Source organism: Lathamus discolor, chromosome 2, assembly GCF_037157495.1.
Source record: "Lathamus discolor isolate bLatDis1 chromosome 2, bLatDis1.hap1, whole genome shotgun sequence".
NCBI lineage: Eukaryota > Metazoa > Chordata > Aves > Psittaciformes > Psittacidae > Lathamus > Lathamus discolor.
This window is the reverse complement of record NC_088885.1, coordinates 30,477,195-30,504,937: the sequence shown is the minus strand read 5'-3', so window position 1 is coordinate 30,504,937 and position 27,743 is coordinate 30,477,195. Positions and strand designations below refer to the sequence as shown.

The 27,743-nt window shown below is 39.4% G+C and overlaps 1 protein-coding gene across 10 annotated transcripts in view; it reads right to left on the bottom strand.

Moving 5' to 3' along the window:
• Positions 1-27,743, bottom strand: part of HDAC9 (histone deacetylase 9) — a 457,613-nt gene that overhangs the window by 270,843 nt on the left and 159,027 nt on the right. For 3 of the 10 annotated variants that reach the window (XM_065666273.1, XM_065666274.1, XM_065666275.1), the window contains exon 3: positions 5,104-5,166. The exons of 1 other annotated variant lie outside the window; for it this stretch is intronic. In XM_065666273.1, the coding sequence (XP_065522345.1) occupies positions 5,104-5,166 (63 nt within the window). 6 more of the 10 variants (XM_065666277.1, XM_065666279.1, XM_065666278.1 and 3 more) reach the window with 6 other exon arrangements.

The window sequence follows — 27,743 nt, the reverse complement described above, 5'->3', positions numbered from 1 at the left end:
ACTTCTGCATTCTTTTTTATTTACTTTCTAGCTTCTGTAGCTTGCTATTCTTGTCCATCTTGTACTTCAAAATTCTTATTCCAGGCTTTTCCCACAACATATATCTTCTAATACAAAGTAAGACTGTCAGGTAATCTCATGGCCCCCGAAGCTTGGACTTGAAGTAAAAAAAAGCAATTAGAGGACACACAAAGTTGGTACAGAAAGTTGGTCTGTACTCAACGTCTCCTCAATAATATAAAACAAAAAAAAACAGCTTAATTCCATTTTACCACATTTCTGTTCAAGTGAATTCATAACCAATGCCTTGTCCAGCATACATCACTGGGCAGAGGCTCTACTCAAAATCAGTGAGATTTTAGCTACACACAGGTCTGCGTTGCATGTCTCTTCCCATTGTATTGTTAAGGCTAAGGCCTTACTCTTCTGTAACAATTAATTCAAACACTTCAGCTGCTTCTATGAAGGACTTTCTACCTAGGCTTTCCAACAGGCATTGAAAAAGCCTCTACAGCTGTTATCCTGAACTTCCCTAAACTGAAATTTCATACTTAATTTTTTTCATTACTCTGAAGAGAATCACACAGCAAAAGCTCAGCATATCTGTTCTCACTCTCTCTGAAAAGTTAATGCCTGAGATACCACATATGCCACATTTTGCTGTCTCCAAGAAGCTTACATTACCTGATTCTGATATGCAAATACGTGAAGTTTTTCATGAACAGCAAAGCAAACCTTGAAATGAATTGGCTTTCTGCAATCTCCCCACAGAAGTGGTTAAGCAAGTGAAAGTTTCTTTAGAGCAGAAAAAAACAGGAGAGCGAATACCAAAAGAAATTTCTCTGAGGAAATATAAATGCATGTGTACAAACATGTATACACGGTCATTCGGCCACACAATAGATACAATATATGAGATAGATTTTGTACATCCGTGTTTACTGAGGGAAGATAGCTCATGAGGACCTGTCAACCCATGTACAACATGATGCGTATAGCATTGATTCTGTCATTTGTATTCAAGTAACACAGCTCGAATTTCCTGACTGGTGCAGAGAAAAAATAGTGTGACTACATTCACATACTACATCTGTGAAATTGCAGGTGTTTTGCAAGCATGTAGGCAGATGGATTCAATCAAATTAATTACTCTGCATCATTATATTCCCTTTAGAATATTTTTGCTCTACAGATTCCTGAGCCTGACAGGTATCGCTGCCTGTGTTTCACAGAAGGTGTAGCTGATGTAGGCATGATTGCGTAACTTGTTCAGGTCACCTGTCAGCTTGGTGACAAGCCAAAGCTTTAAGCTCGAGATCTCCTTGAACCCTTGATTTTTATAATGCAACAGCTTTAGGCAGGAAGCAGAGGATGCCTTATCCAATAAAAGCCAAGGTGGAATTTAGGCAAGCAAGGCTCTATGTCAAAATATGGCCAACAAAGCAAACATGGCAACCTTACCCTTCGGGAAAACAGCATAATAAAATAAATTATACTAAGTTAATGAACTTGGAATTACTTCTTAAAGTCCCATATCTACAGATACCACAGCTGAGTGGTAATGTAGCCCTGCATTAGTTACTTATTGGCTACATTTTAATGAGCATTCTTCCATGGGCTGTGCAGCACCAAATGCTTTTTTTCAAGAACTTACAATTTATTACCTGTATTGTTGTAAGATAAGAGGCCAACTGAATGCTAGGGTCCACTGTGGCATCACACACACATGGGAGTTGAGACTTTTGGAGTAAAATAAAAGCAACAACATAGTTAAACAGCAAATCCAGATCTAATTTTTAAGTTGAGATGCTAAAACAAGGATGGTATCAAATAAGAATACATCAACATCATAATCTTAAACAAAGATGTACAGCACTTACTGCTGCATTTTAGAGCAGCAATATCATATGGGAGAATCTAGTTCATTCTTCTCAAGATAGCCGAAACTGCTCTCTGCAGTAAGGTGTAGGTGCCTGCAAATTACACAGCTCCTTGAGTCAGTGCGGATTTCAATCGCTCCATTCATAATTAGACTTTTGACTGGTACCTATCCAGATCATCTCATTCATAGTATGATTTACAAGCAGGGATAGAGACAGACAGGCAAAGCAGTGATTGATGGAATACAGAAGAACTGTGTCACATAACAATAGTATGTCCTATGCCTGCTATTTTCAGAAATTCCTCAGTTTGCTTTGCGAGTAAGTATCAATTGGCTACTGAATCAGTCCTCTTTGGGGATGGCTCCAGTCCAGTTTAAAATCAGAGCTGCATAATACATGCCCACTGCATCTGGAAACTAGCAAACCTAAAAATCCATTGAGGGTTTAAGTTGTGTTGCTTGAAAGACTTTAAGAATATCAAGGATGCAGACTGTAGATGTTGAGGGATCTTTCCTTAAAAATGTGCAAATTCTTAACCTGAGCAAAAGTCACATTCATGTAGGTGAAGATAACGTTAAAGTAAGGACACTGTTGTAAGCAAAATACAGTTGACTGATTGTAGCTACTCCAAACACCAGAGCACATCATCATACCCTGGCTATTTCTTTCTCCCCGATATGCAACACAGAGAGAGAGACAGTACCTGAAAAGTAACCAGACTCTTGCCTGATCCTTCAAGACTGTGAACTTGAGAGAACTGAAGGTAATCAACAGCAGCACAGGGCTTTGTGGTTTCATGTGACATGAATTAATCTGCAGGCTATGTATAATGTCAACTACTTGCAGTCTAGTTGTGTATTTTAAAGGCTGATTGAGGAATATTTTGTGTTCTGCAGAATATATATTTAAACATATTTTACCTGGATAACATTCTTGACTAAAGTGGTTTGGGTTTGGTTTTTTACGTGTGTGGTTTTAAGCCTAAATCCCCCCCCCCCCCCCCCCACAATTCTACTTGGCACTGCAGTGGAAATCCTATGTGTTATATGGGTGTAATATAATAGTACATAAAAATCAACTGTTACATGATATTTTTTCTTCAGTGAAAAAAGCACAGCTGTAAACTTATTGAAAATTACCTCCCTTTTTCTGTTTCAAACATTTCAAACGAGAAAACTGCTGTTACTCAAGCAACATTAGCTGTGAGATACAAGGTAGCAAAATGAGCTAAAGCCCCAGATTTTCAGTTCTGTACAGCTAACTTGACAAGTATTAAAAACAAGCAAATAATCAAAAAACAACAGGAGGGAAAGGAAGCAGTCAGTCTTATCTCTTTGACCAGTACAAAAGCACTGGACACCTGCGGAGCTGCTCAGAGAAATGAAAGAAAAACAGTAATTCTTGAATCTGATACTGACACTGAGGATGGCTTTGCAGAACTGTTAACACTTTCAGAGAAACTTCTGCTTTTACCTACTGTCTTTTCTAAAAGCGTCCTTGTTCATATTTGTAAACAAGTCTTGCACCTGATTTCTGTCACTGACAAATAACTTTAACTGGTGCTAAACATGTCTTCTAGGAACTCAGAGGAATAGTAATTCTTTGAGATCCAAAAACAAACCAACCAATCCAGAAGCCTTATATAAAAAGAGTAAAACTGCCAATCTTAAACATTACCAGTTGGAAGGCTCTATTCCCCTCAGGCATTCTCATGATTTTTAGCTGCACAGAATAGCTTTTCAGTCTCTCATTCCCTCCTTCAGTCTATAATCATGTTCAGGTAGCCTTGGCTTTCTATATTGAAAACCACTAGTCATGAGGTTAAGATATATCTATCTTTTGTAGCAGGAAAGAGATTACCATTTGACACAATCTCCCATAATTTATTTTCGTATCTGAAAATAGAAGTCTGCTCTAAAATTGCATGGAAGAAAGAAACATAAGTAAAAATTTAAGTTGTCTATAAAACAGGTAAAGAAATAGTTTTGTATTAAAAAAAAAAAAGCATGGGTTCAACAGGTGTACCAGAACAGGCAACACCTGAAGAGAGCTGTGGTCTACACACATAATTAATCTTAGAAAATGAGAAACACTGCCAACTTGAAAAAGAAGAAGAAAAAGAAGAAAAAGAAAAATTAAAAAGAAGAAAAAAGGAGAAAAAGAAAATGAAAAAGGAGAAGAAAAAGAAAATGACACCGAAAGAAAAAGGAAAAGCAAGGTAAACTAAGTCTAAAGTACAGATAAACAATTCACCCTGTATTCTACATAAAGGTCCTCTATAAAGCCAACCTTATGAAAAACAAATTCAGAAACCTAGGATTAAAAACATATCAAACAGATAACACTGTGCCACAAAAGACAGAGTTTCAGTCCAGTAAAAACAGAACTGGAATTAACAGAGTTTAAGACAGAATGAGCAAGAATTATTTGAAATTTCGATTTTTTTTTTTAGCCTGTCTAAAATGAATTTTATCTGAATGGCAACAATTCTTCCAACTTTATTGATTCTCTGTACATCATTTGCAGGTCAAACACAGCTAGCAAAGAAACTCAAAAATACAAGGGTAGCTTCTAATATGTGAGAGTATGTCCAGTGTTCTTTCACAGCAGCTTTGAATTACCTTCATTAAAAAACACATCCAATTTAGCATCTCAGAGAGTCATTATATACACTGTCATTGCTAGGGTCACAAACATTTTTTAAGTTACACAATAATCCATGCATATTAACCACATTTTAAAGAAACACCATAATGAAAAGAGAAAGGGATTAGTATTAAACTCCCTTTGTATGCAAACTGGAGAAAAGGAAACTGACAGCAAGACCAAACATTGTTTACAATAGGTATATGACCAGAATTACCTTATGAGGGGCTCTAACTGCAGCCTCCTGATAAGGTCTGTCTGAGGAAGCCTCTCTCTGTGAACAAGCCTGTACCATGAGCCCCATTTTGCAACCACGCAACAAAACAAACAAGGAATCCAAAACCAGATTTCAGTTGTAAGCGTTTTGCTCTGGCTGGAAAGCAGCAGGCTGAAGGAGACAAATTCCCTGCATAAGCAGCAGCTGCTGTCGAACATACTACCATAATTATCTAGCAACTTACCTAAACCCCACAAAAATAAAGTCACTTCTTTAAAGGAAGGGTGTTTTCTTGTTGGGCTAGGCTGTATTTTCCTGGTCAGCCACTGAAGTCTGAAGTACCGAGCTGTCTCTTACCTGAGCTGATCATACTGTGCATTCTTTGCTGAGCCAAGAGCTGTTCGCGTCCAGAAACTCCATCTGAGGAAAAACACGATTCACTCTCGTAAATTGTCTGCAGCATATTCCAACTGGTCTGAGCTTCAGCAACACAAGAGATTCATCACTGCACTTGCACATGGGTGTCAGGCACGACCCTCTGCGGTTCTACCTCCTCCAGCGAGGGTTGTAAGATAATACGCTTCAGCAACGAGCAATGTTTAAGCATTTGCACAAGTATCTATCGGGAGGGGAAAAAAAAACCCAAATGCACTCCCAGCAGCCCCCGTCGGCTGGAAGGGGACTGTGAGCACACGGGGGTCTGCGTGCCGCCGAGTTTGAGCAGTTGCGTTCAGGCAGCCAGCGGCAGGTGGAAGAAGAAATGAAGCAGTATCTCTGCTCTTCAGGCTTTCTGGTGGGGTGTGGGGGACCACAGCCTCCTACAAACCATCAAACCGAGTGAGCCACCTTAGGAGGGACAGGGAGCCCCCGAGGGCTGAGTCGGATTTACCCCAGCCCAGACCAGCGCTGCTGTCCCCATACCCCTCTCCTCTCCCTGGCCGGCTCTCCCGCAGCTGGGCAAAGTTGGCGGGAGCAGCAGCGATAACTCATTTGCATTTGAATCGACACCCGCGTGGCCCAGCGGCGGCAGAAATAGAACAATGGCCGGCCTGAGCCAAAAATAGGTCAAGCATGGCCGAGTGATTGGAGCCTGCATTAATGCGTTTAAAAATACCACAGCAAACGCAGCTGTCCAGTCGCCGTCTTTCAAACTGCTCCGCCGCTCGGCCTCGAGTGTGATCAACCCCTTCTCCCTGCCCAGCCCGTTTCGGTGGGGAGACGCCAGGGAGGGAGGAAGGGAAGGCAGGGAGCAGGACAGAAACACCCCTCACCCGGGACACTCTCCCTCCTCCTCCGGAGAGTATTTTGTGAACAATGAGCAAAATGCCACGGCCTCTGTATCAGTCCTAAAATACCCTGGGAGGTTTTGCTGGCTATGTGGTCTGTGCCTCGCCCACATGCAGCCATCCTGCTGTTCTATTTTTGCTGCCCGTTTCTCTGGCTACGCCACAGTCGGCTTTGGCGCGGGAGCCAGGCTGCTGCCTGCTCCCCTGGGACCTGCGGCTGCCTCGCCTCGGCAGAAGCAATCACTGGGGCTCATGGGGTTGGGGGGGAGCAGAAGGTGGGGGCAGATGCTAATGAGGGACCGGGTTGTGTGCGTGCAGTTATAAGGTGCCATTCCGTATTTAGCAGGGTTGATACAATGCTTATAGTAACTCACCCACTGTGGCACAGCATGCTAGACACCCTGACTGACTATGCACTGTTCGGTTGACTTGCTAAAATTTGGAGAGGCTGAGCAGCTCACACTTATTTTTAGAAGCATTAGGCAATTCGTGTGGCATCTCTCAGTTTCACAAGACAATGGGGTTTCAGAAGAGCAGTGTTTGACAGTGCACCAGGCAAGAGCACGATGCTCCTCTGCATCCCAGCAGGTTTTTGTGAAGTTTATTTTTCATACTGATATTTCAGAAATTGTGTGTCTTGTTTGCCGATTAAAATACCTACCACTGAGTTAGTTTCATTTCACTATTACAGACAGCACTTTACTTCTCTAGGTCCTACTCTGCCTTTGGTAACACAGGTGACCAAAGCCTGGCACTAGTTACATATATGATTCAACAGCCTGACCACTTGTCTACCAAAAGTGAGTCTTCTTCTAAGCCCCTGCTCTAGGGGAGCAACAACAGACACTGGGACACTGATTCCTCACTGTAATCAAGAAGTCAGCAGAGGCGGCATCTCAGAGCTTTCTAGACATCCACTAAATTCTCAACTATCTCCAGCATTTTTTGCTCCTGAAGGCACAAGAATCTGACCAACACTTGAGGCTTGGTTCTGCCCTCTGGAAAAGGACTGTCTGTCTGCTCTTCAACTAACCCAGTAGATCATAGCCAAGGGCAACAGCTTTTGTTTTAAACTTATCATAACTGTGTTACCAAAGAAAAGATTTGCAATAACAAAGCACTGTGATTTTAGAAAACTCGAGGGCACCTGGGAGGTCTGTGGCTCAAGTCTCCTCCATCATCCCAAACCTCTGCTTCTTCCATGTGCCAAATGACCTGGTCCTGCTCAGTTAGGATCTGTCCCCCAGAGGTGCTGTCCTACCACAGAAGCTGACAAAGGGGTTTTCCCTACAAGATCTTCAAGTTAGCACATACTGCTGCTCAACACCCCTCTGTCCTTGCTTTCCGTCTTCCCTCTCCCCCATTTTCCCCAGGAACACTCCTCCCAGGGAAGCAGCAAAGCACCCAGTTCTTCCAAGGGTAAGAACAGGGGCAGTTGGCAGCACAGCCAATGGCAGGGTGTTACAGTGCAAGACCAGTATGAGCATCACACTTACCACCACATATTGACAGCTGACAATTTGGTATCAATCATATTTTCTCTTGAGAATTAAAGTACCCAAGTGTTTTGTGGGAAATACATGGCACTTTCACAGTACAGAGCAGAAGATGTTTAACACAAGTGCAAGGGGGATCACCAATAGAAACAGTTATCTTCTTTAATGCAGAAAAAGCTTTTAATAGACTCAAGTAAATAAAAAAAAAAGTGGAATTGCTTATGCCCTTGAGCCAACCAGAACATGACCCTGTTAGTGATTCAGTGCCTCAAAATAATCACATCACAAGGAAACATTGGAGGAATAAGTTAAAAACGGGTCAGAACATGGAAAATGGTGGAGTGTGGGATCCTGGTATTGGGTACCCATTCGTGTTTATAACTTCTTATATATGCATCTGCATTTCTAAAGATAGCATTCACAGCTCTAGCTGACTTCAAATAGTTCAGTAGCTAAATAAAAGCAAACTAATATTCAAGAGTAAACAATGTACTTTCAGATATTTAGCTGCAAGCATTATTAATTTTGGCATATGTATTTTAAGCTGACAGACTTACAAATTATCTCATGTTAGCTAATTCACAGACAATAGTAACTACAGCATTGTTCTCTGTATTTTAGATCATATATAAAAATTGTATCAAAATATTTTATTTATGAAGTCAGTCACCCCAAAAGTAGGGCTTTTACAGCCTGAATTCTTCTGACTTGCTTCGATGCATTACGGGCCTGCTTTGGTACATGCTTAGCTTTAAAACACTTGTGGAAATCCATCCCTTTTCAACATAATATTTAAGCACATGCTCAAATTCTATTGATCGCAATAGAATTTAAGCACATAGTTAAACACTTTGGTGAGTCAGCCCAGCCTTTAACTGCATGATCACATGGGTTTAAATAGCTCCTTCAGAGTCCCACAGGGGAAGGATAAAGGGTTCATGCCTGAAGAAAATCTGCTTTTTATTTTCAAAGCTATGGATGTTATAAGGTGACATTTTCATACAGGAACATGAGGGGTTTTGTTCTGTTTTGTTTTCAAATGCATTTCCTAAACTTGGAGAACTTTAATGATACTGGAGGTAAGAGTAAACTGTTGAAATTATTTAGTACTGCTAAGGTGACTCTAAATGCAATCAGCAACTTTATAGAAAATGTAGCACTAAGATCTCACTACAGGTGTTTCACAATGTGTTTCTCTTATTTTCCTTCTGAGTTAAAAACAAATAAATATAAGGAAATTAAATCTGGAAACCACATTACGACTGAGAAATTAAGCACTCAGAAAGAGCTTTCTACTGCATTATTAACTCTGCAACATTATAATTAAGTAGCACTTTTATCTTCTTACTTTCCTTTTTAAGTGCGAACAGTATATTACTGGTTGTTTTTAGCATATCCCATTTCTCTCTCACATTATTCTGGAGCACAGCATTCATAAACAGTTTCAACTTTTGTAGTTTTCTTATTTGTAAATGAACTCTTACATAGATTTTTCTACCATATAGCTCAATTGTAACATACAACTATTACATATAAAAATAAAGAGATGTTCTCTAGCTTCTAGTTGTAAGCTTAAACGACTATAGCACAGTCTCACCAGTGTCCCATTCTACATTCTTCCAAACCCTTTTACATTTTGCAAGTGAAAACAGCAAGTAATAATATATACCAATATCAAACCATTCATAAACAAGTGGGAGCTAAATTAAGGTAACATGGGTTTTATTAAATATGGCCTATTTCAGTTATGAAGGTTTGAGTTCTAATCTCTGCAGCCTAAAGAGCTCCTAGGTTTTTTTTTCCTTTTTTTTTCCTTTTTTTTTTTAATATCCAATCACAGGATTAAAAAAAAAAGGAGAAAAAATTAACTATTGTATAGAGCAGATGCTTCTGGGGCCACAGTTCATTAGATACCATTAGTACCATGTGAAACTCAAACACCCAGCATAAATTAGTACAATTTACACTAGAGGATTAACTAGGTTAACAAACAGAGGACGACTACTTCCACAGAGAAGCAGATGGTTTGGGAGAAGAAAGAAATTAGGGGAGATGCTCAAGTGGTGTGGTTCTGCTCCCTCCTGGAAATAAGGGACTATATTCCAAGCCTCTGGGGGAGTTAAAATGTATCACTTAATCCACATCCTCGAGTTGGAAAGATGCAGTGAGGGAATGTCTCTTATCGCTTTTCTGTGTAGCAAGCCTTTGGCATTGCCTGAGCAGGAATACATATTGCTTTTTCTTTGCAGCACTGTGAAACCACATGATGGGCATTTTTCAAGTGAGAGAAGACTGCAATTCAAAATGTGTTTAAGATCAATTCAAGCTTCAAAGGAATTTTCTGGGACAAAGAAAGGCATATCTGCAGCTTTAGGGGATTTTCTGACAAACTACAGGAAAATAAAACTTCATGAAGTTTTGAGGATAAGGAGTGCTACTCTAGATAAATGTATGGGTCTCTACCATCTTTCATGTAACAATATAGATAGCCTCATATCTTTCTCATGCAAATTAGCTCAGGGTTTTTGGAACTAGCTGATGACTTATCAGGTCTTTCTCCTCTTAAAATATGCCCTTCTGCTCACAAAATACACCTAATAGAAATTAAATCCCAGATTCAGGACAGCACCTCAGTAGCACATGCTTGATTATAAGCACGAGGCTTAAGTTAAGCATATGCTTAAAGGCTTCATAAATTCAAAGGTATTTTCCTGAATCACAAAGCCCAAATAATGAAACAAAACAAAACAAAAAAAAACCTCAACCCCAAAGACAAAGAGCTATCAAATAAATAAATACATAATATTTAGGTTAGGCAATACATATATACTTCAATTATTATGCTGACACGGTTACGTATCATGTTGGAACAAAAATCTGCATATTTTGCAGCAAGGCTGAGGTAAATTGCATACAAATAACATAAGCCACGTAGCCAAAAGCAATATCAGATATTGACAAATAAATGCTTCTGACCAGCAAAGCATTTTGCCTCCTTTATGCAATTAATGAGGCAAGTCGAGATATAAGCAATATGACATTTATTGGATCTTCCATGATTATGCCCAGCTTTCTCAGAGAGACATTATTAGTGCATACGTGCACTGCCTGCCATGTCTAGATCCACCAGTCACACCTGAATGGACATACATGAAGGAACCAGAAGAGCATATAACTTATGAGAGCCTGCAATATATTACCTGTGGCAGCTTGCAATACGTTCAGCATAATTCAGGCATTTCAAGCCCTCCGTGCATTTACTGAGCAGATAGCCTGTACTTCCACGCAATGTTTTCACAGGATTTCCTGATGCTGGGCAATCAGGCAGATCAGATTAACAGACCTGGACACTAAGAGCTCCCAGAGGACAGACTACTACATCCCTAAGGCTAGAGAACCAAGAGGAACACCATATCTAGTTTATAATATATGCCTGGTAAGTGCTTTTTTGGATTTAAGCCAAGAAACGTAGGCCAAACTTGCTGTCTGGGCAACTGCACTGTGAAAACCAATGGCTATGCAAAGGATTTAGGATCACAGCAGAAGACATTCAACTAAATATGAACTCCTAGGCTTACACTGAGACCAAAAAAGCTAATAAAATCCTTGGATATAGAAACAAGACTATACTGAGTAATATTAGTGAGATGATACGTAAATACCAAAGAGACTATTCTTGGGATACTGTAACTTCTTCCAGTATAGATACCTGAAAAAGAATGCTGAAAAACTGAAGATGGATATACATATGCCACAAGCATAAAATAGGTTTGTAAAACCACTGGAAACTGGAAACTCAAAGACCTGAGAAACTAAGTTTTCTGACCAAGTTCAGGGATGGCTTGGCACTCTATATATATAATAGGGCAAGATGCTTAATGGTATAGTAATATGGTCTTTATTTTAAGAAGCAAGGCCTTAAGAAAATCCATCAATTAGCAAAATTCAAGCCAGAAGTGGGCACATGTTTTAAGATAAAAACATTTAACACCTTTTAATTACTGCAGCAATTTAAGAATGAGCTTATTCCTTGTACACTGTCCCACACAACATTCTTGTCTCTAAATTGGAGAGATATCAATTTGATGGATGGACCACTCGGTGGATAAAGAACTGGCTGGGTGCCTGCACACAAAGAGTTGTGGTCAATGGCCCAATGTCCGGCTGGAGACCAGTAACGAGTGGTGTCCCTCAGGGATTGGTGTTGGGATCAGTCTTGTTTAACATCTTCATCGCTGACATGGACAGTGGGATTGAGTGCGCCCTCAGCAAGTTTGCCGATGACACCAAGCTGTGTGGTCCAGTTGATACGCTGGAGGGAAGGGATGCCATAAAGAGGAACCTCGACATGCTTGTGAGGTGGGCTGATGCCAGCCTTATGAAGTTCAACCACGACAAGTGCAGGGTCCTACACCTGGGTCGGAGCAATCCCAGGCACAGCTAAAGGTTGGGCAAAGAAGAGATTCAGAGCGGCCCTGCAGAGAAGGACTTGGGGGTGCTGGTCGATGAGAAAATGAACATGAGCCGGCTTCAGTGTGCGCTCGCAGCCCAGAAAGCCAACTGTATCCTGGGCTGCATCAAAAGGAGCATGACCAGCAGGTCAAAGGAGGTGATCCTGCCCCTCTACTCTGCTCTTGTGAGACCTCACCTGGAGTAGTGTGTGCAGTTCTGGTGTCCTCAACATAAAAAGGACATGGAACTGTTGGAACAAGTCCAGAGGAGGGCCACGAGGATGATCAGGGGACTGGAGCACCTCCCGTATGAAGACAGGCTGAGAAAGTTGGGGCTGTCGAGCCTGGAGAAGAGAAGGCTGCGTGGAGACCTCATAGCAGCCTTCCAGTATCTGAAGGGGGCCTATAGGGATGCTGGGGAGGGACTCTTCATCAGGGACTGTAGTGACAGGACAAGGGGTAATGGGTTCAAACTTAAACAGGGGAAGTTTAGATTGGATAGAAGGAGGAAATTCTTTCCTGTTAGGGTGGTGAGGCACTGGAAAGGGTTGCCCAGGGAGGTTGTGAGTGCTCCATCCCTGGCAGTGTTCAAGGCCCGGTTAGATGAAGCCGTGGGTGAGATGGTTTAGTGTGAGGTGTCCCTGCCCATGGCAGGGGGGTTGGAACTAGATGATCTTGAGGTCCTTTCCAACCCTAACTGTTCTATGATTCTATGATTCTAATAGTGGCCCTTTCTGTGGAAAGAAAGCTCTAACACTTCTACAAGGCAAACTTCAGGCAGGTTTTGCTGTACAACTCCAAGCTAGACAAGACAGACCTGGTGATCGCAGCAGTATGCCCAAAGCTACCAAGAACTAGTAAGAATTATTGCCTTATAGAAGTAATAAGAACTACATTATTTTTACACCATAAACAGTTTTCTTCTTTTAAATCACCCTCTCCTAAAAAGCAAAGGTGTGGGTTTGCTGTGGGGTTTTTATTATCCAAAATATGTTTATTTTCCTACATGATTTGATAATTTTTACAAGAGTAGCACAATGGTATGCACTGTATACATCTTGAGAAAAAAGTCTGTGTTAAAAAAACCAAACCATAAAGTATTTGCTTTGTTTTGCTATTCAAAGTTGCCCTTTTAAGTTAAATAATTAGATGGCAAAAGTAGGGTCTTTCTAAATCCAGGCCTGGATTCATGGAGGGATGAAGTGGCTTTACATAACATGCTACAGCCACACTATAAAGCTATAGTAGATTTAGAGTAGATGGATACCCAAGAAGACTGGAACAACAATTGCTCTTAAATTTTGACGCAAGCAAGGCATTTACTTAAATATCAAACAAAATATATAGAGAACTGCCACCAGAAGCCACTGGAAGCTTGACCAAAATCAGAATATTTTACATAAAGCACTAAAAAGGGCCTTCTTTAATGTGTGGGCCAAGGACAAGACCTGGCTGCATGCTGGGCCATGTCTTTCCCACTGTGCTGCCTGCTGGGACCTCCCTCTTCCTCCAGCTCCTCTATCTCTCACTCAGGAACGTTCAAGTACATAGAGAAACAGTGTTACGTACACAAACACGCCTCTGAGAGCAGTAACAAATTGACCCCTAGTGTGCTATAAAAAGGTCACATTTCATGCTGGTCAGTAACATTGTTATGAAACTACACAAAACTCTCCCAGTTATCTGGACCAGGAGGACAGCAAAGTTCAGTCCCAGTCCTCGTCTGGTTTGTTGTTTTCAAAGTGTTTCAGTGGACCAATACCCAGTTTTCATCTTTCTTCTTCATCTTGAATGCTGGTAAGGAACAGACCTGCAAGCCAAAATGTTATCAGTACACCAGCTAGGGAGCTGTTTTTACTGTGCCAGTGAATTTGGGGCAATATTAAAAGGATGAAATTGTGACTTCAGTGGGTAAACTGCAATTATTTTGTCTAACTTCAGTAGAACCAGGATTTCTCCCAAGGAGCAATATGATCTTAATTTTCGTCATGGAAGTAACAAATTTATAGACTCCAGAAGAGGGGGGAAAAAAAATAAAATCAAAATATAATTGAAAGCAAGGTTTCATAATTTTGAAAAGAAAATCACATTTCAACTAAATATAACCTCTCCCTTTAGCTAAATGAACCACCCCAAAAATCTTAATGCAGCTACTTACTGTACCTTCACAATACATTATGATACAAAAAATACACTAATAGAAAGACACTGAAGTGCTGGAGCAGGTCCAGAAAAGGGCAACAAAGCTTGTGAAGGGTCTGGAGCACAAGTCAAATGAGGAATGGCTGAAGGAACTGGGGTTGTGTTCCCGTCTAGAGAAGAGAAGGCTCAGGCGGGACCTTATTGCTCTCTACAACTACCTGAAAGGAGGTTGTACTGAGGTGGGGACTGGTCTCTTCCCCTAAGTAACAAGTGATAGGACAAGATGAAATGGCCTCAAGCTGTGCCATAGGAGGTTTTGACTGGATATTAGGAAAAAATTCTTGACAGGAGGGTGACCAGGCATTGGAACAGGCTGCCCAGGGCAGTGGTGGAGTCACCGTCCCTGGAAGTGCTCAAAAACTGTGTAGATGAGGTCCTCAGTGACATGGTTTAGTGGTGGTCTTGGCAGTACTGGGTAATGGTTGGACTTGATGATCTTACAGGTCTTTTCCAACCTAGTTGATTCTATGATACTACCATAATGTGTCACAAACTTAATTTTTGTAAATACTGGATTCAACTGGAACATACATTGAATCCATGTTCAGACAACACTAATCAGGTATATTTATATCTTGCAAAAGTCTGGGAAGGGAAAGCTTTTGTATTCATAGAATCACAGAATGGTTTGGGTTGGAAGGAACCTTAAAGATTATCTAGTTCCAATCCCCCTGCCATGGGCAAGGAAACCATCGTTTCAAGCCGAAGAGCTGCAGGAAAAGGGCAGTACAAAAATGAATTAAATGAAAAGTAAGTTGCAGGTGCTGGAATCCCAGTGCCACAAGCAGAGATGACTATTTTAGATGAGCTTAAGCTTCTGAGTGGTCAAAATGTAGGACCAAACTTGGGATCAGGGCCTGTTCTAAAAATAACATAGTTCTAGGGCAGTCATCTAACCTGTCGATTCATAATCTGTCAATTGGTAGTTGAGAAAACAGGATGGCAGGATACGTGATAAAGGCAGGAAAACAAAACCCTGAAGTCAATCAGAAGTTCAACACGATCACAAGTTAAGCCTCACATAAATTATCTGTCATGGATGGACTGGATGGCATATGTTGTGATTGCACTTCCAGCCCCTTCCCCTGCTTGTAAAAGCAGTTGCCAATTAAATAAACTAAGAACATTTCCTGGAGGTCTGGAATACATTCTTTCATTTTAAATCTGACATTAGTGCAATTAAAGTGCTTGCATTGGTCCATGAAAAATCGAGTGCATTTTCAGTGGCTAACAAAATAATGTTGTACACAGGCTAAGTGGTTGTTTTGACTAAGAGAGCTAAGAGTAAACAGCAACAAAACTGGAGTATACAGGGTAGCAGGTATCACCCATGGACTGTGTCCACAGGAACGAATAAATAAATCGCAACTTAGATTACCTTAAGCCTTAACTGTATTCTCCATCTCCTCTCCTTACCTCTGCCAGAATTCCAGCAAAAATGAAAAGCTAAAAAGATGGAGACAGAAAACTTGAACAACTAAACATTGCACATATGGTTTGCAAATGGTATATAAAGAAGCTTTCTACATCTTAAAAGATAAAGAAAGATAACTAAAGCTATGAGTCTGGTTTGTGTTACCTGATAAAGGGGAGCAGCAAAATTGGGCACCGCCTGCATTAAAAATAGATGTATTGTAATAATAAGGCTGAAAAAACCCACATAACTAAATTACCAGTGTGGTGAAACAGGCTTTTTTGGTCAAGCTTATTTTTTTTTCTTTTTAGTTGCCAGTAAGAATGCTTCTAAAAATAGCATCCTCATGCTTTACAATATTAATTTGCTTACCATTCAAAACAAATGTTCATTTTCACATACAATTGTGGCAATTTTACATTCAAGGAGTAATTTATTTAGAAGTAACACAGCAGAGCTATTTTTATCTAGACAACTTCAAAGAAAATGCTACTGTAAGCTACCTAGTCACAGCATTCTCTTTCAGTCACTATTTACAGGCATACAAACTGTATTTCTCTTAGCATCTCACGTATGTGTGTGTACAAAAATATAAACAGATAAACAACACAATTTCAGCTACTGGTGTCACTCATCACAGCTGAAATCTTAAAGTGCACATACACTGACAGAAACAAAAAATAAACCCGAAAGCAAGTGTATAGCTTAAAACACGTGGTTATTGAGTATTTTATTGACTTGTGGCCTAAATCATTACATTCACTTTTGTTCATTTAGTGGCCCCTCAGATACAGCAAAAAGCCTCTAGCATTTCAGAGAGGCAGCATGCTATTCTGGGACCCATCAGGAAACGAATGAGTTGAGAAGTTGAGCAACTAACTATATTTGCAAGGGGAAATCTCCAAGGCATACCTACAAACAAGAATTTCAGGCTACATATACACTAGGAATATTGCCAACAGAAATATTTATTTCATCAGTCAGTTTTTCACAGCACTATGGTTCCCATCTCGCTTTTTGCCAAGTTATTTAGCACTGCAGACACCAGCAACCAACAACTTTGGTAACTGCTTCCATTTCTCAAACTCTTTTTCTGGCACTCAGCTGTTTCATGATACTTTGTCTTCTGATCCAAACACCATAAGCTTACCACAGGACGTTAAGGGGTTTGTGTGGACTGTTGCAGTGTCAGGAGAGAAAGAAGGTAGACGGATGGTCAGTAGAGCCTTAACAGCTACGTATCCTCTATAGAGTGACCGGCTGCTATGGACAGCGGGACTGAATGGTCATGGTAACTCCTTTAGCCATTTCTTTTCAAATGGCATTGGGAAATACTGTGTTTCTAGGCAGTACATAAATCCAAGCATAGCCATTTCTCTAGCACAAACTCTCTTATTTAGGAGATGTGTCCTAAATAACACCATGTCCTAAATAAGACCATGTGTACTAAACAACGCATTTATGGAACATCTAAATCAAAACAGCTACCAGAGCAGTCTTGGTGCCACTGTATTGCAGATCAGTAGAATGATGTTTGCCTGGATGGGGTGCAGGGGCTTCTCTGGCAATACCATGTTAAGGAGTTCCCTGTGTGCTCCCATTCCTCTCCTGTCCTTGGCCAGCATGGCAAGGTTTTACTTGCATTTATTCATTCATTCTAAAGGAAATCAGATCAGCTTCCCAATGCAGCTCAAAAAAGGTCAGGCAACAAAAGCAAGACCCAAAAAGCACAAGCAAGAAAAGCAAGGACTTTTTATCATCGTGAGGTCCTGTCTCATCAAACCATAAACTCAGTGGCAGGAGTTCTGAGAACTCTTGACAGGGCTACACAACCCCAGAACTCTTATTCACTAGTGGCATGACAGGTGTTCAAAAGGTCCTGCATCTTGAAAGGACTGATAGACCACAGAAAATCTATACGGCCAAACATATATAATTAGCATAACTGACAACCTAAACTAGCCAACATCACTTAAAGACATGCAGAAGTAAACAGTACATGTATTTTAAACAGTAAGGCAGAAAAAAGTCTTCTGAATGCCATAAATTAATGGGGTTTTTTTAAAACTCAAGTTTCTAACAGTCTGTAGCCATGACAGTATTGATCTAAATTGCATTAGGTAAATAAACAACTAAGGTGTCCTTCGAAAAGAACAACGATATTCTTCAATTAGTTTCTATACAGTACAAATTGCATTTTCTGATGATGCAGAAAATGGAATATTGGCTTAAGTAGCTTCAACAAGACTTTGGCCTGATGCCTTTACTTTTCGCAAAATGTCAGCCTAAATTTAGGCTACCTTAAGACTTAGCCTACCTAACAGACTCTGTTTTCTCCATATCTTTCAATGTTCATGTACAAAACTCCCTCACCAGCGTGTAATTTTCCTGTCCTAGAGGAGAGAGCAATCAGAGCATGCCATTTGTGCACTGAGAGGGCAAAGGGACGTTTCCAACTCTGCTGGCGTCACAGGAGAGGCAGATAAACAATCCATATAACTTGGCCACCCCAGCTGATAAGCTTTAGATTTACTTTCGTTGTCTGCACAAGAGAAAAATGACACACAGTAAGGCTTGTTATATGCTATTCTGCTTGACACACAGACTTGAAGGGAACTAATTTTGCCCATCATTACAATTAATAATGCAGTTTTCAAATTTGCATTTTGGAGACAAAATACAATAATATCCTATGTGATCGGAAAAGAGGATTGAATCCTTGGCCTCTTGGAAAGTATACCATCAATACATGATTTCACATACAATAGAGCAAACTAGCCGGAGCACATCTTGTGTCATTCACTGCAGAGCCAATATTCTATTTCACTCGCATGGACGGCCTGTTCCTATATTAGATAAGGTAACATTCGTCCCTCTACCTGAAGCAGTGTAATTCTTCACTGGCAGAAAGTAGAGTACAAAGAATGAAGTTTGCATTTCATTCACATACAGAAAGGAAATACTCACTAGACGCATACAAAACTCCAGCTGACTTTATTTTTTGTTATTGTTTTGATCCATGTATTCATCACGTATTTCTTAAAAATGCCCATGAAGGCTGGCTAATGAGCCCTTAGGAAAGGAAAAAACAACAAACAAAACAACCAAGCAACAAAAATGAAAACAAACAAAAAAGATGGTCTAGTTTGGTTTTGGGGAGCTCAGTATTTACCAGTCTTGAGCTGAAGTTACCAATCACAGATTTCCAGAGATCAGAGACCCCATAATACTCTGCTTTCCAGGACCCCATCTATCAAATGGGAATAAACAGCAAGTTTTTTTCACATTACTATTTAGCGGACAACTGCTTTAAGGGTGCACAAACATCATAGAAGTGGAGAGCATACACTTTAGACCAAAATATTTTTGCCAAACTACTTCTACAGTGCACAGTCAGCTGGAAACTGGCAATCTGTGTACTTCCACAGGGAACTGGCAACACTCTGATTACAATGCATGACTGTCAATGCTTTTTAAAGCCTGTATTATTTCTTATCGCTGATTATTGCCAAAATAAAATTGCATGTGATTTCCCTAAACCACAAAAATAGCTGTTTTTTCCTCAAAAGATAGAGACAAGCACAAAAAGGCTGTGCTTTCTTTCATATTTCAAAAGGTTTTTGTATTTACCTGTGTTCCCTAAACGTGTCCCTCTCTTGAGAACATTTTATGTAGTTCTGTAAACAGAACATTGCCACCTGGCAAAAAACACAGCTAAAGAAAGTTTCTTATGTCTCCCTCTAGGTTCCCAGGCTTACAATTTAAGAGATATTTCCATTCACAAGGAGAAACAAGACAGCTTAGCAACAGTTGTGGCAAGCAGTGCATCTCACTCATGTAGACACTAAACCTTTGCTGTTAAAGATTGTCTACTTCAGCTCAAGATAATGCATTGAATAACACCCAATTAAAAACCAAATACATGCCTTTGGGCAAACATTTGTGTCTTTGACTCTGTTGTACATTGATGAATTACTGAGATCAACTGAAGGACTTTTTTTTTCCCATTCAGCTGACGCTGTAGTCATACACACCTGCTCCCTTTATTTCATGTCTAGCACAGACCTGGCATGATCAGTTAGTTTTCAGTTTATTTTTGGCATGAGGATGTTTGAACAATGATTGACCATGATAAACTACCTCTGCTCTAGTCAATATTAAACTAGACAGTCCTCTTCATACCCTTCCCATGGAAACCTCATTTGCAAATTGGGGTAAATATTTCTGTAGGATTTTCCTTTTCAAACTGAGAACAGTCTTTGCTTTGTTGCAGGGTCTGTGTTTAAAAATGTCACCCTTTCCTTCTTTGTTTACTACTCCCACCAGAAAGGATAATGTTTCCCAAGAGAAAATTCATAATGGATGGTCTTTCCTTTTCTGTTAGTCTCTCTTCAGTTATTGCAGATACACAACTATCTGTCCTGCTCTCCTCCTTTACCTCCATCTTTCATTCACTACTGAAATGTTGACTTCCTCCATGCTTCACTTACTAAAATCTCAGACAAATCACACTTCCGAACTTTCTTCCATGCTAGTCTCTTGTTTGTGAAGAAGTCTACAAATACCTGGTTGTTCTTCCACCAGCTGGCTTAAAACTCTCCTCAGATCAATACAAGAAATTGAGCTCCTTTGCTCAGAAAACCACTGACATTAACAAGTGGTATGGTTCTTTTCTTCCGTATCTGAATAGGTACAGAGAGTATAAAACAGCCAAGTTACTTTCATCCAAACTGAAAACATTATTTGGAAGAGACCTTGTTGTGGTGATGATGAACATAAAGTACCCCCTCCATCAGATAAAAGAAGAGGTTGTGACTTCATACTGTAATTGTATTACCATTGCTGTTGCTACTTTCCTGTTTTTCCAGGGGCTTGGAGAATCTCCATACACTCACTAACAGCCTGCTTCTTCAAAAAAAGCTCTTCCACTGACATGCTCCCAGGTAAAAAAAAACACCCCACAATCAGTCAAAGTCATGTTTATTCCAAACCTATTAATTCAGGTTTCATTTCACAGCGTTTTAACTGCCATAATCTCTGTTGAATGTTGAACTCGAAAAGAAGATGCAAAGCACTCCTCAAAGGACAGCTCATGTCAAACATTTATCAGTCTCCCATTCTTTTTGTACGTAAATAAATGCCTCTCACTTTTACTGTTTTCTCTCTTGTATTTGCTTTCTATAGCTCCTACAGAGTGCTCCACAATCTCTCCTCCTAGAAGCTTCTGATCACTAATTCTGTTTTAATCTTCTTCTGTCTATATTTCACAACTTAAGTCTCTTACTCTTTGATCCTTTAATAGACATCATACCCTGCAATTTCTTTTCTTATTAACAGCCTGAACATTCTTCATTAAACACAATTCAGAATGTGTTCCTTACCACTTGTTTTTGTATTGTACTTGCAAACTTTCATCTTTCCTCTGTCTACAGACATGTTGCAGAAATTGTTCTCTCAACTACTGAAATTTTGCCTTTGAGACCACAAATTCAGAGAAAACTTCAAACACAGCCAATTTTCTCACATCTCATTCAATTTTCTGGAGAAGACAATTATAGAAGTGGTTATAGCATTCAGAAATCATCACACATCATCTTTTAAGTTTTGTTGCTGCTAACATTGTGTCTCTTTACTCCTCATTCATTAAAAGCCAGTGAAAGGGGAGAGACCTCTCTTGTTTTGCCACCTATTCAAATAACACTTGACTTCAACACTTCCACGGTATAAATCAGTACAATACCAAGGAACAGGCAAGTAAAAGGGGAAGCATAATTTCATTTGGATTATAAAGACTGATCATGTCAAAACTGATGTAGAACCACTGACAACATACTATGAGGCTTAATATTCATAATTTCTAATCATCTCACCAGAGCTAGTTTTACTCTTTGTTATATGGAAAATAGAGAGATATGAAGCCCTATTTTTGTCCAACATGAAACAAAGGTGGGCTTTTTATTCCATGAGAGAAAACACAGTTTTCCCACAGTACACAGAAAGGGAGTTGCACCACGAATAGAAAAGGAGGAGGAGTGGGGAGGTGGTTGCAGAACAGGGATAGTTACTATGGAACTTGGAAGCCTGCTAGAAAAACAAATACAGAAAAATGTCACTTTGGGAAAAACCACACTGTTTATCAGTCTGAGCCTGACCAAGATACAATGACTTAAAAGCACATTTTCAACGTCACCAAACAGGATGAGCTTGCAAAGCAAAAGCATACAGTAAAGCTCTGTGAATATGTCTAGGATCTATCATTAAAAAAAAAAAAAAAAAAAAAAAAGTCCAAATTTCTAGTATTTCTTCAGCTCTCTCCTATGCTGGCTTAAAACATGCTCGAGGCAAGCAAACAAACCTGGCATACAGTAACACTGTTCATTTAGCCAATTCAGTGTTTCTTCTCACTGTTGCCAGGATAGTGTCTGCAAATTCACTACCACCCTTTCACTATTCCTCTCTCTCCCCTCGGTCTGCATCATGCTGTGCAGACAACATACATTTCAGTAATATGCATCCTGCCTTGAGAGTCCTATGTGCTAAATCTGATAAGGATATACTAAATCCTTAAATTTTCATTTCAAAAGTGTATTTTCATGGGGGATGGGCACTTTGTATAATTTACTTTAAGGACAACACACAGGGATGATGCTACAGAAAAAATTGGAGGCTTTCTTTGGAAACACCTTACAGCCTTGTGCTTGCACTCACATATGACCGAATAAAGCTCAAAAACTTTATCAGCTAAGCATATGCAAGACTGGTACCAGTCCCTTATTAGTTAAATATTGCTAAATATCATCAAGCATTATGGCAAACAGTAGGAAGCTCAGAAAATACAACAGTAGCACACAAATTTTAAAAAAAGCTCATCTGAGTGACTCAGTCTGTTTTAATGATAAAACAAACTTTCTAGAAGTAACAATAACAAATGGGTGTGAGGTCTATCATTCCACCAAGACCTTCAGCCCTGGTGTTTACAGGTGCTTTATACCAAGTAAGCAAAAAATAGCTACAAAATTACTAGGTTGTATTAAAAGAAAACCTTAAAATAACCAGTGTGAGTTAATGTTAGAGGCATGCAATGAACTAGGTTTGGTCACACCTACAATTCATTATTGTCTTCAGCTGAGATCTTCTTTATAAGCTTTACAAATACAGTAGTAGAGCTGTTGAGGAGAGCATCACCAGTAAACAAACCTTTTATAAGGCCAGTTGTTTCCTTGTTTTCCATGTTTGATAAATATTAATAAATATTATGTCAATTTCCACTCCATCCTTAAGAAATTCCTGACACTTTAGTTGCAAAAGTTTTTGGATCACTTCATATTTTCTTATTTATATAAGAGTAAGAACAGTAGTCCAGCAAAAACACCTTCCTGAGATTTCCTCATCTTTCTCGCTTTTATATTAAATACACGGCTAAAGATATGACTTGCTGTCCTAACCTCTTCCTCACAAACATGATCACATCATGTCACAAAAGATGGTGTCACAGCTAAAATTAGAAACAAATCTCAACTGTGATGAGTTTAACACTGAGCTTAACCTTCAGACGTTGAGAAATGCTAAGCGCCTTCCAAGAGGTACAGGATTATGGATTCAAGTGTTCTCAGGAGCATACAGATTTCGGTAAGACAAAAGTAAAATTAAAAAAAAAAAAAAAAAAAAAAAAAAAAACCAAAACAACCCCAAACAAAAACCAAAACCAGGAAAAAAAAAATAGTGATAGATTTAGAATAGGTACTGCCAAGTAGAAAGTGGCAGGATTAGTGCTGTCCATTTATATATAATACTTGGGGACTGTTTTCCTAAAGACGAAGGTGTTCTTAATTTTTAAAGTTCAATTCAAAATCTAAGCCAGTGGCTGACAGGACTAAACCTGCTTCAAATTGTATTAAGCCCTACAAGTTTGTGGGCCATTTGACCCACAGTAAAACTGACAACATTACTTATCAAAGATAAACCATAAATTACCTTATTTACTTCAGCATACCACCTGATTGATGAGATCATTAGCTATTTCTAAATTACCCCAAAGCACAAAAGACAAAAAAGGGGGGGAGGATTTGGAATAGGAAAAAATAACAAAGTCAAAACTATGAAGCTAACAAGACACTTCCTGATTTCTGCTATTTTGCAATTTATTGAGTTACACTTCAACATTCTTTTCTGTTGCCTTTCCACTTTGTCTGCAAGCTTTCCACACAGGTCTGTAAATGACCCTATTTATAAATTACTCAGTGTGGTCAATACACCAGATTAAAAATTATTAGAATAATTCATGACAATGACGCCATGAATCAAGGAAAATTGGTATGTCACTCAATTTAAATCATTAACAGTATCCACTTTTGTACAAGTTAGCTTGTCTACATCTACTTGGAACTCAATTTGATTCCCATTTAATTTGGAAAATGTGGCAAAGATAAGTGGTTTCATGTAGTACAAAATTTCTTTTGAAAACATATCACCTCAATGAATCAATTATGACAGACAACATTTCTGCATGTAAGATGTACAACATATGCTTTACTATATCTCTTTTGAAAAAGTTAGTTTGCTTGAGATTACACTGCATCAAAACCTTTGAAATGTAATTATTACAGACGTTCTGACAAAAGGCTGAACATTAGGTATCCAAAGCTCAGGATGCCCAACTTCCAAGAGGGACTGTGAAAGCTGCAAATGTGTATCATACTTCTCAATAAAGTGAACAGCTTGAGTTGTTTTTCCTGGTGGAGGCAATGGGGTTTTCTGCCGCTGGCCCAAGCAGCTCTAGAGTCCATCCCTGCACGCCATCCAAAAGAGCATGTAGAGAATGTAGCCAAGTGAAATATATATGTACATATATACACATATATATGTATCTGTCTCAAAGCATGAGGTACAGAAAAAAGATTAGTAGACCGTTTCCTTATTTTGCTTTACTTTAATGAGACATTTAGGATAACTGTTATCACAGTGAAGAGACAACTGCCTGCAAGCTGGTGCAATGACCACACCGATGAAGCATAAAAACTTAAAAAACCAACAAACTTACTTATCAGAATATATATGTTATATAGATATGTTCTATGAAATATATTTTCCAAAGAATCTGGCTCCCAGCTATGGCAAGATCTGAGCTTTCATCTAAACTACTAGGCTTCTGGTACCAGGGTCAAGAAGCTATCTGAACTCAAAGTGTTCACTGCCTATGAAGGAAGAATCTGCAGGAGAGAAGTTTTGGTGGAGTGCTTTCAATTCCAGCTTAAAACTGGCACAGACAAGACCATGTATCAGAGCTTTCCCAAGGCAAAGGTGCAAATTCACAAAAGGCTTTCAATATTCCCCAACCAAGTATAAGGAAAGGACCTCTAAAGCCATGCAGTGGATGCACCGATTGCTCATCATTTGACCCATCTGTTGAATTTCATGCCTTCCCCTATCCCTAATGGTAATATTAATCAAATACTCTATTTCTAGCATTTCTTGGACACACTGTTTATTTTCTCAGTCCTGCGTAAAAAGCAGCATAGCTGCAAAAATCAGGTAGGACCTGGTGTTACGCTGTTTTAACTGGTGTTACAAAACCCCCCTATCTTTCACTCAAGTAATCTAAGAGTTCAACTCTTATAAAAATGTCCCACTGGAGATTAACATATGATCTGTTTCATTGCAGGGAAATCCCTTGTTGAAGAACACCACATAAGGATATTACGAACTCTTAAACATAAAAAGATGTGACTTTTGCAAACACAAAAGCATAAAGTCCAATACACCGTAACTTCACTAAAGTGGATGTAACTACAAACAGTAATAGTCTGACCTGAACAGCCGGGTCCTGGCTGGACCTGATCCAGCAAGACTACTGCCAAAGGCAACAAGGTAGATTCATTTTTGTCTCGCTCTTCCTTTGTTTACTTTCAAAGTTGTATTTAAGCTAAAGGATAAGAACAGCTGAAACAGAAATGGGACACTAAAAAGTGGTAAATCCTTAGAGATGCTACAGAAAGATTATGTGGAAAACCACCCAACTGAAAACACAGTACTAATGAATCTCAACTAGTAAGGAGAGCTTAAGGACACAAAGATGTCCTTCAAAAAGATGGAGTTGTGCCCAGATGAAAATCATAAAGAGAAGTCAATTAAACAGAGAAACACAACAATCCCCCATCCCACCCTGAAAAGTGTAAGGATAAGCAAGTAAATTGACTAATAATTCTGTCTTAAATCACATGCAGTGCAAAAGGACTGTCAGAGAAACTCTGCAGGCCCAGTTAATGTTCAGGATGTGATAACAGCATCCAGAGAAGACAAGGCCATTACAGTGAGGCTAAATGAATACTTTGCATGCATAGTAAATACCAGCTCACTCAGAAACAGAGGTAAGTGGTGAAATCATAAATTTGCAATAGTGAAGACAAGAGTTAAAACATGCAGGACTGCAAAACAGAACTCTGAAACTGAATGGGCAATAAACCAGCAAATGAACTCAAGGAAGGTAAAGTGATGTGCGTAAGTACAGCAGTACTAGCTTCACATCTAAAATGACATTTTTACAATCACAACCACTCAGGAGTGAAATCTTAGATTTGTAAACAGTTCTAAAGAAAATATCTGCTGAGTGTTCAGTAGAAGTCAGAAAAAAAGAGTATCACATAATCTAAAATGGTATCAGGAAAGAAAGAGGGAACAAACTGAAAATATCATCATACTACTGAAGAAATCCCCAGCTTACTTTCATACCTGGAACAGCTTGGGTTCCCTCATTTCAGAAAGGACATAGTAGAATTAGGAAAGGTTCAGAGAAGACCAGCAAAGATATAATAGGAACTACAAAGTAAGTTAGGACTCTTCAGTCCAGAGAAAAAGGGTATCATACCCTACAAAGAGTACGACAAAGGTCTGCAAATTCATGACTGGTAGAGAGATGGTGGGTAGGGACCGACTGTTCAGTGTTTTTTAGTACAAGAGCTAAATATAATAAAAAAGGGAACTCACAGAAAACAACTTGAAACAAAAGAATGCAGTTTTTCACAGACTAGATAATAAGCCCATGGAACTCCCTGAAAAAAAAAAAAAAGAAAAAAGATGTTAATGAGCCTAAAACAAGTCCCCTGAGGTGAAATTCCTGAGATTGTGAGATTACTGAGAGAAATATTATACAAATCCATTCTAGACATCTGTTTACAGCCAGTCCTAGAGACAGCATACCTAGTTCTTCATGGTGGTATAGCACCATGGCACAATAAAGAAACATTCTACGACACTGTAGCAGGACACTTTCCAACACCATTTTGGAAAGTATTGTCTCAGAGTTAGATGGGTGCCATCACGCAGAAGTGAACTGGGCCTTTAAAGAAATTCAGACAAGGTTGCCTTATATCTGTTAAAAGAACCTTGTTGAAACAAGAAGTGGAGTTTACTGGGTTTGTATTTAGCCAAAATAAACAGAAATCTTATCCTCTTTGCAATTCTTCCTTTCAGGTGGCTGCTTCAGTGCCTCAGAACAACCAAAGAAAGCAAATACACAGCCAACAGATACAACACAGCCTGTTAGATACGGTCAGCCTCTCCATCCCAGAGGATCTTTGCAGCTCCTCCCAATAGGTATGCATTAGACTGCCCACTCCCACATGCCGTATTTCCTTGTTCCCAAGGTAGGCAGTGCGCTCAGGACAGGCCTACACACAGCAAAACCTGGTAGAACCAAGAAAACAAACCTACAGCACATGAGAATCATTATAGCTGCAATGCCAAATCACTGCAAAAGCCAATTCATAGAAGCACCAGCCTAACACACAGAAGAGGACTGCACAGGCATGCCCGCTCAGGCCATACAAAAGGAAGAAAGACACTGTTTCTGCTGCTGTAAAGAAATATCTGTTCTGATGATCTAATATTTACAGTGTCATAAAAAACCACCGTAGATTCTTAAATATATAAACCAAGAAAAAAGAAAGGAATATGTTTTTTCCCCTGAAATTCAACTGTATTTGACATTGTTTGCTCAAACTATTTGCAAATATTTATAAATCTTCAAGAGATTCGGAACCTCATTAATATAATAAATCTACTGCAATCTGAATGAAATGCCTGTAATGTCATCTTTTGCACATGCTATGCCTTAAGACACAGAAAGCAATATTTAACAAGTTTTGCTAGG